Source organism: Chiroxiphia lanceolata, chromosome 6 (genome assembly GCF_009829145.1).
Source record: "Chiroxiphia lanceolata isolate bChiLan1 chromosome 6, bChiLan1.pri, whole genome shotgun sequence".
NCBI lineage: Eukaryota > Metazoa > Chordata > Aves > Passeriformes > Pipridae > Chiroxiphia > Chiroxiphia lanceolata.
Window position 1 is genome coordinate 28,612,482 of NC_045642.1, and position 19,412 is coordinate 28,631,893.

The 19,412-nt window shown below is 38.2% G+C and overlaps 1 protein-coding gene across 10 annotated transcripts in view; it reads left to right on the forward strand.

The window, feature by feature from the left end:
• DPF3 (double PHD fingers 3) overlaps positions 1-19,412 on the forward strand; it is a 158,631-nt gene that overhangs the window by 124,742 nt on the left and 14,477 nt on the right. For 6 of the 10 annotated variants that reach the window (XM_032690227.1, XM_032690229.1, XM_032690228.1 and 3 more), the window contains one exon: positions 3,582-3,710. In XM_032690227.1, coding sequence (XP_032546118.1) covers positions 3,582-3,710 — 129 coding nt within the window. Of the gene's footprint in view, positions 1-3,581; positions 3,711-6,518; positions 7,915-12,268; positions 14,275-19,412 lie in introns of those variants that run through there. The other 4 variants (XR_004357508.1, XR_004357509.1, XR_004357510.1 and 1 more) reach the window with 2 other exon arrangements.

Sequence of the window (19,412 nt, forward strand, 5' to 3'; positions counted from 1 at the left end):
AAGTTCCTCACAGCTTTTGATCTGTTGTTGCAGTTTGCAATGTAAAAGAGGAGTTTTGAGTAAGTTAGGACAAGACCATGGTTGGTTTTCGAGCCTTTGCTTTAAAACAGTTTCTGATTCTGGCTGAACATTTTTTGACAGAATCCCTAGTGGCAGTCTTCTGATCAAAACGATTCAGCTCACTGCTAAAGAGTTACTTCTTGCTAGCTGAGCTATTTGTCTGGCTTATGCTAACACCTTCTACTTGGTGATTAACTTGTGCAAAAAGTGGATGCTTAGATAATTATTATGTCTCAGATGAAAAGCAGCAACATCTCTAGAAATTCAGTTGCTTTCACTTGTGAATTCATTCCCATAGTTAGTTTTGTAAGTAATTTTATTGATTAAGTGGTGGGATTAGGGTTGGCTTTCTGTGCATCATACCCTTTTCATGACTATTGCACGTTAAATCCTGCCATCTTTGCTTTGTTTCCTTCATCATTTGTGAACAAGAGTAAAATAGAACAAGAAACTTCAAGGACATAAAAAGAAAAAAATCCTTTGAAAGTAGGAACTCTGCTTACTATCATCTGAAAATCTCTTTATTCTCAAACCTTCTGTGATTTAGCCTATGGCTTAGTTCACTGTATGGTACTGATCAACAAAATAAGCTTATGTCGCATTTGATTCTGGTTTTTACACCTGTTAGAACAAAAAAAAAAAAAGAAGAAAATAGCATTGCTTGGCTTATTTGGCTCCAGAGATACATAATTTAAGATATCATTGATGTAACTTCAGGGATTTCTCATCTGTGTATTACTTTTCATGCCTGGTATCTCTATCACACTTTATCTGTGTAGGCCAGGTTGATATTTGTAAGTGATGAGCAATAAGTAACCACATAGGCACTCACATTAGAATTTAATTAAATTGGAAGAAAAGAATGGAAAAAAGAAAAACATGGAAAAGAGAAAAGAAAAAAGAAAGAAAAGAAAAGAAAGAAAAGAAAAGAAAAGAAAGAAAAGAAAAGAAAAGAAAAGAAAAGAAAAGAAAAGAAAAGAAAAGAAAAGAAAAGAAAAGAAAAGAAAAGAAAAGAAAAGAAAAGAAAAGAAAAGAAAAGAAAAGAAAAGAAAAGAGAAAAAAAAAAGAAAAGAGGCAATCAAAACCCATGCTTATTCCCTTGCCAACAGCCTCGGAGAATCCCTTCAGCTTCACCATAGTCAGCAAATACCCTTCACCTCTCCCACACACCACAGACAAATTAATGAGTGTTTGTATTTTCACAAAGTCCCCCTTTCCATTTCCAGTTTGATAGTCAGTGGATCTTAGGGTCATAATCCATGCTGAAAAAAATTAAGTCAGTATATGCAGAGTGTTAAGTCAATTATACCATTATGAGCAGTGGCAGAAGTGGAGTTCTTTCCTAAGTCCGCTGGCTGTCACCCCGAATGCTTGTTTTTATTTGTGGCCTCACCACAGAATTGTTGTGTGTTTGTGAGTAAACTAGTTCACCACTCTACCTCCAAGTCTTTCATCTTTAAAATGCAATGTGACCTCACCACAAGACTTAATTAGAGTCCAGAACACTTTGGTTAGAGTCAATGGCAAAAGAGGCTTTTGACCTCACTGAAGGTTAATAACAAGATCTTAGTATCTGTAAGGGGCTTTAAGACACTTGGATGAAAGGTGAGGTAATGTAATAAGGAACAATAACCCAAAAAAGTCAGTGAATGCTGAGCTTGCTGAGTTTGCATTGCACATGGCCTGTCTGTAGATGCAGAATAATATAAAGATGTAATTACTTAACTTTTTCGAAATGTGGCTGCAGTGGGAAAAAGAAATGCTAGGGAGATCTGCTTTTTATATACAAAATATGTACAAGCAGCAACTTTATGATCATTTTGTTGCAGCTCTTAAAATGAGCTGGTGACTGGGCTTCCACCTGGTTCCTGTTCTTTTTTTGCTTATCTTGCATGCACATACTAAATGCCTCTCTGTGAACAGGCAAAATACTAATCCAACACTGCAAGCTTCTCTCTGGTTTTGAGAGAGCTATGGATCTGTTAACTAGGACCATTTCAGAGCAAAATCCATTGTTTAGTAAATACTTTCAGGGACTCAGTGACCATGCAGGAAGATATTGCTGTATTTGCAGCCTTATGAGTTTTAATTTTCTTCTTACTTCCACCTTTCCTGCAATCTTTCAGTTATCGAACTCCAAAAAGTTCAGCTAATCAACAGCTGCAAATAAATTAATAAATAGATGCACCAAACCAGAAAAACAGATTGAACTTGGAGGAAATTTTAATTTTAAGTGTATGTCTTGGACTGTTACCAGAAGCCCTTTAGAATGTCATTGTTCTTTGGGGGAAATTTGAATGTGGACAAAAAGACCATTAGAAAGGCTGTCGAAACATCTGTTAAAAATCTTCAAGTTATAAAATATGCATTAAAAAGATAATTAAATATAGATGATACAGTTTAAAGTTCTTAATTTTTTAGTTTGTAGAAATCTTCATGGGGTAGGCTTAGGCTAGGTATTCTACTGGATTTTTTAAGTTCAAAGAGAAGAAACAAAGGCAAAGACCAATCATTCCCTCTACTCCCTTGTCCCTGCCCCAGTTCCTAGTTAGACTGTACAGGAACAAGAAGTTTTTCCTCTCTGGAGAGCAGAGGAGAAAAATGGCAGTTGTGAGCAAGAAAAAAAGCACATTTCTGTTCTGGTCAACTCAGAGGAATGCAAAAGACCTCTGCCCTTCTCTCCTTCCTAGGGGATCTGTCCCCTCCTCTACTTAAGACCAATGTGTGTTTGCTCCTTTCCAACTATTCCTAGTTGAAAATTAAGAATATATAACCTCCCTCCTTTATTTCTTGACTGAAAGAGTTTTTAACTCTGTTGGCTGGGACGTCTGCCCCAGGCTGACTCTGCACCTGTGCTGGGCACTGGATCTGCTGCCCTCCCTGCTAATCCCAGGGGACATGACTGCTGCAGGTGGCTTAAGCCTTTGGCAAAACACCCCAAATGGCTTTGCCTGTGAATATTCATGAGCATTTCAACCAACTTTTTGACTAAGGACACCTTGCCACGTAGAGATGTAGTTCCCTAAAAACCTGCTTGAAATAAAACCAGTAAGGGTTCCTGTCCCTGCAATCTCCCTGCTGTTGGTTTTTGAGTTTTGGAGATTGTATTTTTCCATTCTTAATTTGTATTTTGTGGGTTTACAATGATGAGTGCTGCCTGAAAACCAGGCTTGGCTTACTGACAGCATAGGTCTGATTCTGCATTAGAGGTTGTCTCTATGCCTGTATGTGTTACAGGGTCCCTGAACTGTAAAGACATATCTGGAAGCACGTCCCTGTGAGAAAGCAGCCTGGCTGGGATTATAAAGGAAGTGGTGAAGGGCATTTCAGGCAAAAAGAGATACAATAGCGGGTGTACTTAAAATGGAGGTGGTTTATGTAGTTCATTTTTTGTTCTGATTGACAATGTTTTAGGAAGACAGTGGCCTGCAAACTCACTGAGCTAACATCATATCAAGTAGAAGGGGGAAATGTCCAAATGAGTGCTCTTTGAGTAAATCTGATTTCTAACCCGACTGCAGCCCAGAAAGGACCAGATGGGGTCATCATTCCCAATAACTACTGTGACTTCTGCCTTGGAGGCTCCAATATGAACAAAAAAAGTGGTCGACCTGAGGAACTTGTATCGTGCTCAGACTGTGGGCGCTCTGGTAAGTGACTCCTTCTTGTATCTTTCTTGTACAAAGGCATTTGTGTGATTTGTGTTTTGCACCTTCTGAAGATTTTGAAGAAAGGCAGCACATTTGGGAAGGGATAGAAAATGAAATCTTACCTCTTCTCTGTGTTTGTGGGAAAGGATGACTGGGAAATTTTCTGTCATAAAACCTATTGTTGGATTCACATTTTAAAGCTAATGAGGTCTTATGAAATAATAAAGTTTCAATGTATTTATTGGCTTTTGGGAACATTGGGACATGTATTAGTTGTTCTTCACACAGAAGGAGAAAATCCTATGACAATGTTAAAGAATGGTTTCTGTCTTCAAATGCTACAATTACAACTATGAATTACTTACAAGGTTTATGAAAGTTGCATGACAAGCATTTCCATTGATTACACATTTCATGCATTTCTTCATCCAAAAAAGAAAGAGGGAGGAAATTATAGGGTAGGGGTGGGGGTAGCTGTCAAGAATTATCCTCTTACAAGATGACTATCATTAGTTTTGTTTAAAGAGGTTTTTATTTCTCCCTTTTCTTCCCTTCTATCTTTTTAAATGTAGGCAATTGTGTCTTTCCCATTCTGAGTTGTCTTTATTTCTGGGTTGTTGTTTTTTTCCTTCTTTTCTTTCTTTTTTTTCTCTCTGTCTTTTTTGGGAAATTTTATACCAGTTGAACAGTTATTTATAGCTCATGTAGGAGGTGGTGGCAATGGTAGAGGGAATACAAGACTTTTAATAACTGCATATTCCAGCTTTGATCCAAGTTTTCAGTTGTGGTATTTTTGTAGAGTGGTGATACTAGTGGTGATAAGACAATCATATGGAAATCTGAAAACCAAAGAGGCCTTGAAATTCAATATGGCTGCTGCTCCTTCTGTACTGTAGTCATTGAAAGATGTCTGTTGCTTTGTGGCTGAAATGCGATGTGCAATGTTTTCATGCCAAGGAAATGGTCTTTTTATGCTCCTGCTGAAATTCATAGAAAGTCTATTACTACATTCAATGGGAGAAGGACTAGACTCTCAATGACAAATTGCCTTCTGCAGTTGTTGTGACCTCTGAGGATATTCTGAAATGATACTGACTGGTCACCAGAGGATCAGTGGCAACCCCTTTGGTTTTCTCCAGGGGCATCCTTACAAATGCTGTGCTGTCAGGGACACGGACCTTTTAGTGTGTATGTGATTGCTTCGTAATAATAGAAAGGGGAAGTTCACGAGGGCTGTGGTGCCATCTTGGAAGATCATTGCTCTTCTCCTTGATTGTTATATTACAATATAACTAATTTCAGCATTGTCCTGATATGGCACAGTGAGATAGATCTATATTTTATTGCTATTTAAACATTGCTATAGTGATTATATCAGAATGTAACACAAATACATTAACTGCCTTGATTTCTTAGTGTGATAGAACAAGTAGATCAGCACATAACCTAAACTGTGCAAAGTCAGTTCCCTTAAACATTATCCTTGTACAAATTCTGACCCACTTGAGTCATTCATAGGGGTCTGCAATGCTGTGACTGATGTGTGATGAAAGTGATTAAGGTACAACCACACACTAATCTCTAAACTAAAACAATGAAACCTTTTTGGTGGCTGCCATCTTTCTTGATAATGGAGAAAATTTCTGAAAGAGAGCTCATGGAAATTATATCGTTTTTTCTGTTCACAAAGTCAGTAAATTCACATATCTACAAGGTGGTTCATCTACCAGTTATTTTGCTATATCCATTGTCTTTTTTTTTGTGAACAGTATTTAATTCTTTGTGTCTCAAGCAATGCAGTGTACTTCTTATATGGCTGATTCCTTGTAGCTGGAGCAGGGACCAAATGGTTGGTTAATACCATTCACTGTTTCTGAATAAGAAAATAGCTGTTCCCTAAAATCTCACACTTGAATTTTGCTGGGCCAGTCTTTCTTGAAGAGGGAATTTGAAGGCTGTACTATTAATCACATCACAAGTTTGACTGAGAGAGAATATAAATCTCAGTTTTGCAGATTTCAGTATTTGACATCTCTTTTTAAGAGTCTTGTTGTTGTTGTTGTTGTTGCAATTATTGATGTCCTGTGTGGAGAATTTCCTGCTCCATACTGAAAGTTGGATTGACTCACACACATTTGAACTTTTCAGTGTTCCCCAAGATGGGTCATTCCTCATCTCAGTTGTTTTAGTTGTTGAACTGTATATATTAGTTTGGGAGTTTTTTTTTATTTTTGAAGGACATGCCATGGAATTTGCATAACAGTATTGGTTTAAGCTAATTTCACTTAGTCTTCAAAATGTATTTCATTTTGTCTACTGAAGAGGTTCTTTAGGCTCAGGTGAAGCATGGGGACAAAAAGTAGTCCTGAGACTGATGAGGTTTACATTTCTATAGCAGTAAATTTGTGACAGTTGACGCCAGTCTGAAGTCATCGTGCTTAGAGCTAACAGTGTTTAATTACTTATATGGTCTAAAAATATTTAAAAATTGATCTCAGTAATCATGAGGAAATATTTTACTGTCTTTTGAAGAGAGGAAAACATGATTAACCCTTTCGCTGCTGTAGCTATGGGCACCTGTAGTGTTTGTAGATGTCTTTTCTTTGAAGGAGAAACTGATCCTTTGTTATTTCTCTTACTGCAGTTCTTCCTATGCTATGTTGTTGAGGTGTGCGGGCACATACAAGCACACACCTATGAGCTCGATAGTCTGATTTTTTTAATGATAATTAAATGATAATTAAAAAAATTATGATGATAATGCCTGTTGCTTAACCCATGTGCTGATATATTCATCATACATGTCAGCTCATTTGGGAAGAGAAGGCAGGAGGGAAGAAGCAGCGCCAGCACGCACTACGGAGGACTTGTTCGGTTCCACGTCAGAAAGCGACACCTCGACCTTTCATGGCTTTGACGAGGACGATGCAGAAGAGCCTCTCTCGAGCCGAGGAGGTGGCTGTGGTGGCAGCTCTCCCTCTGCAGACAAAAAGGGCGGCTGCTAAAATAACTAAAAAGACACAGAAACTCTGAACGATTTGCTGTCCTTTTTACTACTAAGATTATTATTACCTTTTTCTTTTTTTTAATTTTAGGTCCTTGGGTTTTTTTGTTATTGTTGTTGTTGTTATTTTTGTTATTTTTGTTGTTTTTCCTGTGGGGTGTACACTGAAAGCACAAGCTTTTAAAGCTCTTGACAACTACTTTGAAGAGACAGAAGGTTTTGATTTTCCTGTTTTTTTGAGGGTTTTGTTTTTATTTTTTTTCATTTTAATTTGATTTTATCCCACCTCCCCTCCTTCTCTTTCTCTTTGGAAACATAAAAAGTGGATTTAATATTTTTTTTAATAGTGAGCAGAGTTGATTTTCTTGTCTTTTAATATATATATCGGCAAACCACAAAAAATACAGATGGGTTGGATAACAGAAAGCAAACCCAAATAGGTTTTTTTAATTATTATTATTATTTATATATTCTATATATTATTAGAAAACTACTTTTTAAAAAAAAATAGAAAAAGAAACAAAAAAGCAATGGATGTCTACTTGATAATAGAACTGTTTCTAGAGAACCACTGTGGGCGGACTCTATCAGGGGACAAGGAAACCCTTGATATGATGGCTTCTGCGTTTCGAGATTTTGCACTTACTGTAGCACATGGAGTTTGGCTCTTCTTGTACACCTGCTATGCTAACAACCAGAAAATACAACAGCACCATTGAAGACTATGGCCTTGGGGAACACATTTCCATTTCCTTTGGACACCTTTACACTCAATAGATCTCTTCCTCCCTGCACCCCTTAATGTCTTCCTCACGCCGTTCTACTTCTTTTTTTTTTTTCTTCGCTTTTCACTTCATGGACAGCAATTTCCAAGCATAGGGATGGAATACAAGTGGCAAGTCATAGGCGTCACAGACAAAACAGATGGAGGAGCAGAATCATGGAAGAAATTATATGGAAAAATACCTCACCTATACTTTTCTTTCCATTTTTAAATTTCAATTGACAGCATTTTTTCCTGTGTCGCCCTGTTTTTTCTCTCTGTAGTGTCTCGTGAGAGACTTTATTTGCTTTTTAATAGCTTCTTTTGAAAAAAACCAAAGCAATACTAAATAAAGTTCCAAGGGCAATGGAGAAGAGAGTGACTCCCTTCCCAGCGACTTTCCCAGAAAGGAGGAAACATGCAGCAGGATTTGAAAGGTATGTCTGAACTGAAATGTCTTTCACTCAGTTGTGAAATCTCTGTGCCCCGGATTTTCAACAGAAAAAGCTGAAATGTTACAGATTTTAAAAACTGAAGTTCAGATTTATTTTTTCTGATACTCCTGCCCTTCAATCCCTGCACTTACATTTGTGGCATTAGTATCATATTCTCTCCCTTTAAATTTTTTTTTCTTTTGCTTGCTACTTTTTGACATGCTCATGTGAACAGCAGGGAAAATAGAAAAGGAGCAAGCACCTAGAAATGCTCTAAATCCACAGTAAACAAACAACAGGATTTCTTGCATCTGTCTTGCATCTACTTTTTCTATCCATGCAGAAGTCGTATCATACAAATTAGAAGGTTAAGAAAAGTTTAAATGTTACCCAGTGTTCCTCAAAATACAGTCAGAGTAAGCTTTGACAGGGAAAAGCTTACAGAAGTAATGAAGACTTGAATTATTATCTTGACTTGAAAAAGAACTCAGTTTTCATTTGTCTGCCTTTCACTGCCTGAGGGGTGTAGGCCTGACACACCTGGAACCAGCCAGCTGCACCTGGCCTGTGGTGCAGGATGGCACTACACAGCTCAGCACTTACTAAACCCTATATTTACCCAGCTTCTTCCATGCTGTGGCAGCCCATGCTGAGCTCTGCACTGATATGCTGACTATAGTCCTTGCAGCACCTGAACTAGGTAGCTGAAACCTACCCAAGTACATCTTTCTGAAGAACTCCAGTCACTGCATCCACTGCAAAATAGGCATACCCTAAACAGAATATTTTCCAAATGGAATCCTTACCATTGTCTTTTGTGAACCATGCCTAACACATTCTAGGCTCTTTTGGAATACAAACAATAATCAGATGCCCGTAATTCATTAAGTCTTGATTTATCTTCATAAATGCAGTTACTGTAACAATGCACACAGTCTTAATCCTTTTGGAACCAAACCACACATCTTCATGACAACTGAGTAGCACAGTACCCTCAGAAAGAAGCCACAACAGCTCACAGAGTGCATAAAAATTTCCATCTGACATTTATTGCAGATAGCATAAAAAAATATCCATCGCCATTATTTATGTCATTCATGTGTATATGGATGGTCAATGGTTCAATATAGTCCTGAGAGAGGAAGGAAGATAAAATTAATTAATTGTTATAGAGAGAAAGTAGTTCTTGGATTCCTCAAGGTGTCTTATTAGACTGAGATAGCCAACACGAGTTTAGTCCAGCAGGCCGAGCAGTGTGGTACCGACCATAGGAAGGCATTGATCATAGAGAGGAAATGAAGATGTAGAGTTGGAAGCTAAAAGAGTACTTGTTTAAGCTGTGTTGTAAAGTAGTGTTAACAGTGAATATTGAATGAGGTGTTGATATGGAATTGAAATATTCTCAGGACATGTAGTGCTGGAGTGAAGTCTGGGAACAGGGAAAGGAGGTTGGTAGCTCCTAAGCTGAAGATGAAAGCAAAGCAAAGGGGCTACTACACAAGACCCTCTGAGATGGACGAGGCAAAGATGACAATGTTAATGAGGTAGAAAATATACAGAAGGACATTTTGTAAGTGCAATTTAAAAAAAATGAAAACCAAACAAAAAAAACCTGTGAAAGAGGACCCTGACACTACCATAGCCAGTTCACTGATTAGGGAACTGCACAGTGTCAATTGTATCTTAAAGGACACATTGGTGTCAAAACAATCTAGCAAGGCATAAAAAGAATTTTCAATGTGAATTCTGGATTGTACCTAAAAAATCTTTGAAATCAGAAAGGAATGTGATGCTCTGTATTCCCCAGTGATTTCAGCAGTTCAGTGAGACCAGCTGTTCTTCATAAAATCTTCGAAGTTACAGCCCTTCAATTAATCACAACCCTGGCTATTTCAGTTCTCCTCCAAAGATGTCCTTCTTATTACAGGAAGGTTAGCACAAGACTTTCTAAAGAATATCCTGAAACACCTGCTCCCACGCAAACCATGTACCAAAATAAGACAGCCTCAATTGGAAAGGTGAATAAAGGGTGTTTTATTTCAGGCCCTAAATTCAGACTTTTCTGTGTTTAATCATATAAGCCATCTCCTCAGGTACCTTTCTACTGCTCTATACTAAAGGATCTCAGAAAACACACATAGTTTTCTGAGTTGTCCTCTGCTAACTCTGATTCACAGATGGGAACAGGAGAAAAAAGGAAGTGAAGTGCTGCTTGAGCAGCTGATAGGGGAGAAGAAAGGCTATGTAGATTGTGCACTGATCCTCAGCCTACTCCCTTTTGTAGCACTTTATTAGTTGAAATTTTGGCAGGGACAGACCTCAGCTCTTTCACAAAAATAGTATAAAATTTTAAGTATAATAATATGTATTAGGAAATTTTTAAGAAAATACAGGTTTCTGGCATTGAAGTTAAAAAGTAAAAGTGAGGAATGTGGCAGAACAGCAATGGAACTGAAATCTGATTTGCTTCAGTTTGCATCTCTTCCCTTTGCCCAGGCACCCCACAGTTTTGTGGGCTGGGTATTTATTTCTTTAATATGTAATGGTGCCGGGAATAACATCGTATGTATGTGGTAAGGTCATAAATGATGAGCATAGGCTGCTGAAACAAGGGTCAGAGAGAACTTTGCCATTGACTTCAGAAGGATTACCACTGGGCTTTCTTAGCTATTGCTTTTATTGAATGAAACCTTCCTGTTAATACTCTTGCTAGTATGGTGTAGACAAGCTCCTAGATGGCCGCTTGTTTCAGCAGAATGTGTTACTAGAATTCCTTCCCCACGTTGTTTTGCCTTTGAGATTTTACACTAGTTATTCATTTTGAGTTCTAGTTTGCCATTTTACAGACCTCAGCTTAGGCTCTTGATTGAAGACAGAGACTCAGTTTGCTGCCTACTGATGCATGGAGCAAATGAGAAATGCACCCAAAGAGTCACTGAATCTGGGCTGTGATGTTCTCTCCTGCCCACTTTGCCTTCTTTTGGTTAATTCTTACAATGATATTTTGAGATGGGCCCTGAAATTATAGTTCAAATACCATAAAACTATGGACCTTTCAAAGCCTGGCTCCTTGTGCAATTTTCCTCTGCCCCTTGGCAGAGGCATTCATGGCATTCAGTTTTACTGAATCAATTCCTCAAGCAAACATTGAATTGACCCCACTGGGAGTCATCTTACTATAAAAGCTCCAAAATCTGCACAGTGTCTTTTGTGCTGCAACATATGTAGATGTTTCCAATAAACACCCATTTCATATTCTCTGTTTTTTGGTTTTTTCCTATTTACATGAAATTTGTAGCTATGAGTATATGTAAAGTATGAGACACATACATGTGTTCACGCTGGCATGGGGTTGTTTTGACAAACCTTCACAGTGCAGGAATGTATCCAGCCTGAATTTTTGCTGACTGAGCCATTACAATAAACCCTACCAATCTTTGTTCTCCTTGCCAGATATCTACCAGTGTTGAAAAAAACCCCAACCTATGTAAATACCATAGAATACTGAAATTGGGTCAGAACTATTCTCATGTCCCTGTTTGTATTTCCATGAGTGCTAAGTTTCCAATTTCAGAGAAGACAAGTTGTAATAACATCTAGAAAAAAACCCCAGCTGTTGGGATTTCAAGTTCTGATAGCCCTCTTAAGCGGATGCTGCCAGTTCATATCTTTGACTTATTCTTTTGGTTGCTGGCAGCTTCTAAGATTTTGGACCTTTGTATAGTCCAGAACTGATATGAAAGATGTGGGGAAGACATGGGGGGAGGCACTTACATTTTGTGGAAATAAAGAGATTATTTTATTTGCTATCTAATCCTGTTCAGGAGCTTAGCAGCATGTAACTTAGTCAATTCATGGAATAAATGCAATGCAAAATGCAATCTTTCATTCTTTCCAGGAGTTATCACATTGCTGCCACCCCATGAGTATTGCTCAGACTTCTGAAAATGTCTTTTGTGCCATGCTGCATATGCTTGTGGCTCCCTACAAATAATTCATAATATAGCAAGGTAATCAGAGCAGGATTTCATAAGCAAAGGTCTTACCCTCAATGAAAAGACAGTTATCTAAGCTGAATGATGAAGGTCATTTAATGTTGTTCACAATAAGAAAGATTGACTGGTTCAGTGCCTTTCTCTTGGATATGCTCTTTCATATCTGATTTGTTTGTTTGTATTAATTTATGGCTTCCATGATCAGTTGAAACTGAGTCTGTTGAGTTACATTTTCAAAGAACTAGAAGGTAATCAGTGTTGGAATTTTGGTTTGTGCTGCTTCTGTTTTTTCTCTGAAAACTTGCTTTTGTTGTCTGTTTGAGTTTGTTTAGTTTTACTTTGTATTGCCTTTCCCTCTGCAGTCAGCCCTGCCCTCGTGGACTCCAGCATCCTTCAAGCAACACATTTCAGAAGACCAAGAGAAGCCAGGATGCTTTGATACTTCTTTCCTTGCCCTGACTCTTCTGTACCCGTGTTCCATCTGGCACAGGAGCCTGGACTATGGGAAGTTGGCTGCCAACTGTTGAGAGAAGTCCTGGGGATGCCCTAAGCTGGTGCAATACAAAGAAGTTTTTTGAAGTCTTGATTTCACTTTCTTTTAAGTGTGTGTATAAACCCAGGTCAAACTGGAATTGATCTACAGTAGAACTGACTGAAAAACAAACAAACTGAAAAAGACAACTATTTTATTTATTTCGATATTTAAGAAAGAAAAGAAGTGCTAAAGTTGCACAGTATTTTTGTTTGAAATACATTTTACTTCAAATTTTAAATGCAATTTTGTGAAGACATGAAATTTTAAAAAGCACTTACTGTAAAATAAAGACTGAATATTTACTTTGAGGAAAAAACTTTTTTTAAATAATGAAAATAAAGGTCAACTCTGCTCTCTTGCTTTAAAGAAGCCATTCATACATGTGCTGTGTATCTTTGTTTTTTGAAAATTGGATGTGGTAAGTGAAGATTGTTCTGGTTTACTTTCTCCTTAATAATATTATCCTGTTAGATGCTTAAAACTTACTTTGCTGTACTGTGTTAGGCACAAATCTAAACAAAAACTGTTGGAGTAGCAAAGACCAGGCTCAGTCGCTGAATTTTTTTGCTACCAGATTTTATGTCTGTTTCAAAGGACTGTCTTCTCCCAACAGGATTGATGTGTCTCTTCTGCATGTTAAAAGAGGTTTGCTCTTGAGCAACGCTGAGAAATACTTCTGCTGAAAGAGGGGTTTCAAAAATGAAAGCCACTCTGTTAATTTTGGTATTATTTTTTGCTTTGGTAATTCCACAGCTCATTGCGATTTGTCTGTAAAGGAAGTATCTCAATGTTAAGTGCTCTTGGCATGGATCTTTCTGTCAAGGATGATGCCAGTGTAGAAAACTTGTTTACTTTAGCCCTTCCTTAAGTGGTAGTGGACTTTGAAAAGTGTACAGGTGCACCCATATGTCAGCAGCAAGCAACAGGGGTTACTCAGCTGGAGAAGAATGTGAGTTCCCACAGCTGCAATTCTAAATTGTCCTGTGAGGCAACAGTGAGGGATGTTCACACCCCAAATTCTAAGTTGTGAGGCATTTTCTCAGTGAAAAAAAGATGTTCTGCTTCATACAGGCACTGGAGGGTTTTGTTGGCTGCCAAATCTGCTCACAAAGGATAGCACAGCACTGTTAGTGTCATGTGTGATGCAGTGTAGTAGAGATGCAGGATAGCCTTGTGTCCTAGAAGAGTATTGGACTTGGCTCTCAGATTAGCTTCTCCTCTGTAACAGGGGTGCCAGATATCTGACACCCCTGTTACAGAGGAGAGGCAAACTGAGGGCAAACCATACCAAAAGGTATTAGTAGAGACACCCAGGGTATAGACAGAAAAAAATTAGCTTTGTTTATGTGGCTTTAGTTGGCTTTCAGAGGGAAAAAAGCTATGTCTACAAAAATTCATCGTGGCTAGGTGAAGCTGCCCCTGCATCGTGTTTCTTGCACACCTAGAGCTCAAACTCACATCAGTAAGAAGTTTCCATGTGTCAGTAGCAGAAGATTTTGTACCCTTCTCCCTTCTCCTTCGCCTGTTTTTTCCCAGATTAACTCATAGGGCCAAAAATAGTCATGTAAGATGTCCAGTAGACCTGAATCCTGCTCCAGCTAAATTAAATGACAGAATTTGTGTCCTCATTGAGCTCTTTAGCAGGATGGGCTTGTTTTGTTCATTTTGTTGGTTTCTAAACTTGCGGTGGTAAACGGCCTCTAGAGAAAAAAAAAATAAATTTAATTTCATCAAAATATAAGACGCACAACTGTAATGAAGATTTTTAAACTCTAGGGTCTCTTTTCAGTTTGTGTAATACTCCTTCGAAATAAAAGTTCTGCTTCCAATGTCCCTACTGTATATTCCTCTGTAAATACTACTTTATCGAACCAATTCCACAAGGTCTTTTTTAGTACAAATAATCTTCTTTTAAAAAGACATTGTTGAGTACTTGTACATATACTTTTCTAAACTCTCCATTGTTTATAATACTCTCTTTGAAGCTTAAAATAAAACTTCCTCCTCTATTAATTTTGTTTCCCTTTTCCATTTTGTAAATTATTACTTTTGTCCCCAGATTTTTGTTTTGGTATTTCTTAATGAACCATTACATTAACCAAGAATTATCTTCATTTTTGTCTTTACTTTCTCTTCTCCATTCATTGGACCGCAGAAACTGGTCCTGTTGCTTGCTATAGTGAAGGTAGGCAGGAAATCAAAAAGTGCTTTTGTGTAGGACTCATTTTAAGAGTTTTTTCTATCATTTGGTGATAATAGAGGATCTTCCTAAAAGTGTTCGTATTTTAATAGTCTTCTTCATGAGATTAACAGAGATGCATTAAGGTAATTTCGAATCAAAAGTGGAGTCTATATTATATGATACCTGTTTGTATAGATTTTAGTGACACTGCTTAAAGATTCCTGCACCTACCTATGCTGTTTCTAATCCAGTCATTGGAGTAACTGGAAACTGTGGTTCCCTTTGCTGCATTTTACAGTGCTGACATGAATCTTCCCTTTCCCTTTGCATATATTAGATTAATGGTATGGTTGTATAGAATGGAAAGAGAAAGAGGAAATACTGTTTCAGATTAGATGCCATCTTTTTAGGAAACTCTGTGTGTGACCTCTTCCCTGATATGCTTTGCTGTTATTTTTTTATGAAGCTCTGTTGTACCTGCCTGATTTTTAAAATCTGTATGTGATAGAATGTGTTTCTTTGCAGTAGAGAATTAACTCTCCTTGATCATCTTTTATAGCCTTTCCCTATAAAGTTTTATTTTTCACATGTAATTTCAATTTCCATTAGTGTTTTGTTTCTTCACTCTTTCTTCAGGTGACTATGACTTGAAAACTTCACTGCTTGCCTTCAGACCTTATCTTTACCTGCGCAAGGCCTTTGGCCAATTCACAGAAGTAATTTGTATTACTTGACCTGTAGTAATTGATTTTGAACCCCCATCCCAATACTCTCTACAATTTAATAATGTCAAAGCATGAATATATGCAATCTCTTGTTTCACCAGTTAGCGCTTATACTCAGTCTATGCGTACGTTTATTTACTTGATTGGAGAGAGGCATGATGCATACTGCAGTAATTAACTTTTCTCAAGGTACACTCTAGAATGACAAGAAGTTCTTTCTCCCTTCTGACCTTAGCAGACTCTTGTCAAGAAAGTAATCTAAAAGGGTTCATACCAATTTTTGTTTTCTTTTTCATTGGAGGAAGGAGGAAACAAAAAGGCAGTTTCAGCTACCTTTGCTGTCCTCAGTCACTGTGGCTCTTGGGAACCTGTTTGAGTTCTAATAGAACAGTTCATGGACTCCTTACTGTATTGTCCTCAGCTGTTCTGTGGCTGGGCACTGGGGCCCAGAGGCAGCTGAAAAGACAGGGTAGGGTGCTATCTGTATTTCTGAGCCATGCTGAGAAGGTAGCTGTGGTAGTCTCCTTAGAGTTTAAATTAAGTGATGGGATTGATGGGTTTAAAGCCCCTCCTAACAAGTTCCAATTTCATTTCTGTGATTTGATCTCAGATACTCTTACAACAATCTGAGCTGCAGGCCTACAGAACTACTTTTCTGTAAGGATTCATGGGGGGCAAGTAATTTTTTTTTCCTACCCAAAATCAGAGAAAGGGAGGGAGGATATATGATGGATGAATGCGTGGAAGGAAGGAAGAAAGGAAGGAAGGAAGGAAGGAAAAAGGCATCACTACACTTTTCTTGTTCAGTAGGTCATCTCCCATTCTCAGTTGTCATTTTCATTGTCTCCAGTGTGAGAGATGCACTTTATTTTTTTCTTTTTTTAAGCCACAGGCCAGGAAATAGAAATGTTCTAAACAAAATTTTAATTTTGCAGAAATTACCTGAACAGAAAAAAATACCGCTGTTCCCTAAGTCCCTGAGCAGATTTATGCTGGCATAAATAAATCTTATTTTCCCATTTAAAGAATGGCTCTTGCCAGTGAGAGTGAGACATGGCAGCAGGAGCGAGTAAAAATGTCTGCTAGCATTGTGGAAGTAAATGGATGCCCCCAAAACCAAGGTTTCCCTGGGCTGAGACCAAGATGAAGGCTGGCAAAGCTGAGGGCTGGGATCCTGAGCTCTCTGGGTGGAATAAAAACAGCATCAGCTAATTTGCTTTAACCTGAACTGGAATATTGCACTAGTTTAAGATTTACTCCAAACTTTTGCCTGCAGTCAGATAAAAATTTGCATCCTGGATCTGTGAGCCCTGCTTGTATTTAGGTCCATCAGCCTACCAATGATAAAAAGCCCCTATAACACTCTGTCTCTGAAACCAAGCTTTTAATGCTCGTTAGCAATGACATAGACGTCTCAGTATCCCGTCCCATTCATGATGTTGAAGATGGATGAGTAAGACCTCAACTACTTAAAGCAATGACTACTCCCCTTAGCTTTGTCTGGGTTTGTCCAAACTGTAGCTTGATGTTTCTAAGATCTCCACTATCCCTTGGAAATTATTGTATAAAGATTGTATTTTGTTTGCTGCACTAAAGCTGGACATTTGCCACAGTTAAGTCCTATCTTTGATTTTAATGACGTAAGATGAGAGCCATCCATCTGTGGCACCTTAATTTCACCAGTATATTTTTTAAGACTTGACTGTATTTTCTGCTGTTTCATCAAAGGCTTTTGCTGTGTGTGTTAGAAACTTACACTATCTCTCATCTGTTATTTCATGTCTTTGTAGCCTGTAATTCCTCATGATTCCATGGTGGGTGGACCATGGTGGGAGAAGGATGGCATTTACCTTAAAAAAACCCATATATTTCTGGAGCATGGTGTTGTGGCTAATATTGCCGTCAGTAATTAGAAACAGTTTTGCTTAATGTTGCCTAAGACAGCTATGGTAACTTTAAATGATCTACAAACCAACAATGGCACTGCTATGGAAAAGGCAATACACTTTGAACATTGAAGCTGGGCAGTGGACTGAAACTCTTGGAACTACTGCGGCCTGCCTCAGAGAGGCAAAGTCTTAATGCTGAGGAGTTTGGGGTTTTTTTGAGTGAGGTTTCATTTCTCAGTGCTATTCACCTTCCATAATTCTCAGTAAGACCTAGTTTATATCTAGGTTTATAGAAGTGTTAAGAGTAATTTTTTTCTTGGACTGAAGCCCCTTATTAAGTTCCTTCAGCATCCTGGTGTTGGTGACTTCATTGTGGACTGCAGGAAGTGAATGAACATGACCAAATCTTTCCGATACAGCCTCCTTTTTTGAAAGAGATTAGAGATTTTAAATAATGCTGGAGATACTATAATCAAGCATTGCTGAAGACTTAGCTTGATAAATTGTATTTTTGTCATTAGCCAACAGCCATTAACTTCTTCATATGATGATTTCAGGAATCAGTATTGAGGCCAACTCTTCAAGGTGAGAGGAAGTCACTGGATGGGAAATAGTGGAAAGATGTACTGTCAGTAAAGGGGTACTTTTATTTTAGTGTAGGCCAGTGTCACATAGCTTTCAAATTCATGTAGTACTTTGTGCAGTGAAGTTTACATGGAGTGGTTTTCAGCCTATCTTTGAGAAATAAATTTTCCTGTTGGTACAAATCATAGTTGCTTCGCATCAGTGCTCTGCTGGGAGCGGCTTAAATATGTAAAACAATACTAAAGTTTTTCCAGCCCATTCCCCAGGCTTAACAACTTGTTTTACAGTGTGGTGCATTCTGCAGCGGATTCTGGCTCAGAAGTCTTATCTGTTGCTGGGATATCTGTACTTAAGCTTCTTAAAGAACAGGTCCCAGCTCTTCTCAGGTCTTTCCATACTGACTGTATCTCTGAATGTGTCCATCAGCCTGGAGGCTTAGAAGAGTTCTTAACTGTCCACGAACTCTCTCTAGGTTGAATTTAGATTGCTGTCATACTCTTCAAACATCCAGATAGTCCTTCATGTGAGAAGAGGACCTTTCCTGAGTTAGAGAGCTTTATTTCTCTTGCAAGGCAAGGTCAGCCTCTTCATTAACTAGCTCTCTAAGACCCCTTCCTCACTTCCATGAAGGGTGAGATTTTGAAAGTATATAGTGAGCTGAAAGAAAAAAGTCGAGATGAATTTCCTGAGGACATCCATACCCTTTATATTCATCTACGACTCTTTACATATTTTTGAGTCTAGCATGGTGTGAAGAAGAACTAGTCCCCATTAGGCTCAGTGCAGCTATCATGGAACTAGCTCGTTTCTTGTTTAATCTGATGTGATACTTAGCTCTTATGAAGTATTAGTTGTGTAGGTTAGAGCAGCACAATTCACTTGTTACAGGTTAAGGAATGGCCTGCACTTTGACTTTGCTAATCTGGAGTGGAAGGTCTGGTGAGCCCTGAGGAAAGAGATCACGGATTTTATTCTGGTGGTTTTCCACTGAAAAACAAATTTAAAGAGCCTACTGTTTTTTTCATCTCTGGCAGCATTTTATTGGACATTTACTCAAAAAGGCCATTGAAATAACTGAACTGAAAAGGACCATGGTGAGGTTCTCCTCCTCCTTCAAAATGAAATGTGTTCTCTTTTTCTCAATGAAATGACCCTTTTCCAATGCCAAGTGTGTGCAGGCCTGAATGAAACATTTCATTTTTTTACTTTCTTAAAAACAATTCCATCAAGTTCACTTTTGAAGCAAGGTACTGCTCCAAAATGAAAGTCCAACTTTTTGTTCGTGAGACACTGGCCCAAAATGACTCACCCTTTCTGAAAAATCAGTTTTTTCCCTCTGCCACCTCTTAACCCTTCCTCCCCTCCCACTTGCTTTTGACTGAAACTACTTTGTTCAAATTCACTCCTTCACTCAGATGTTTAGATCACCCTGAAATTGCATTTTTTAGAGAGCAAACAAAGACATTTCACTCCCTCCTACGGCACTCATATTGATGCTTTGCAGAATGCAGTTATAGCTCTTACTTCCCTCTGGACATTGATTGTTCACTTTGACAGAAAAGTGAAAACTGACTGCCTTATTGATGAAAT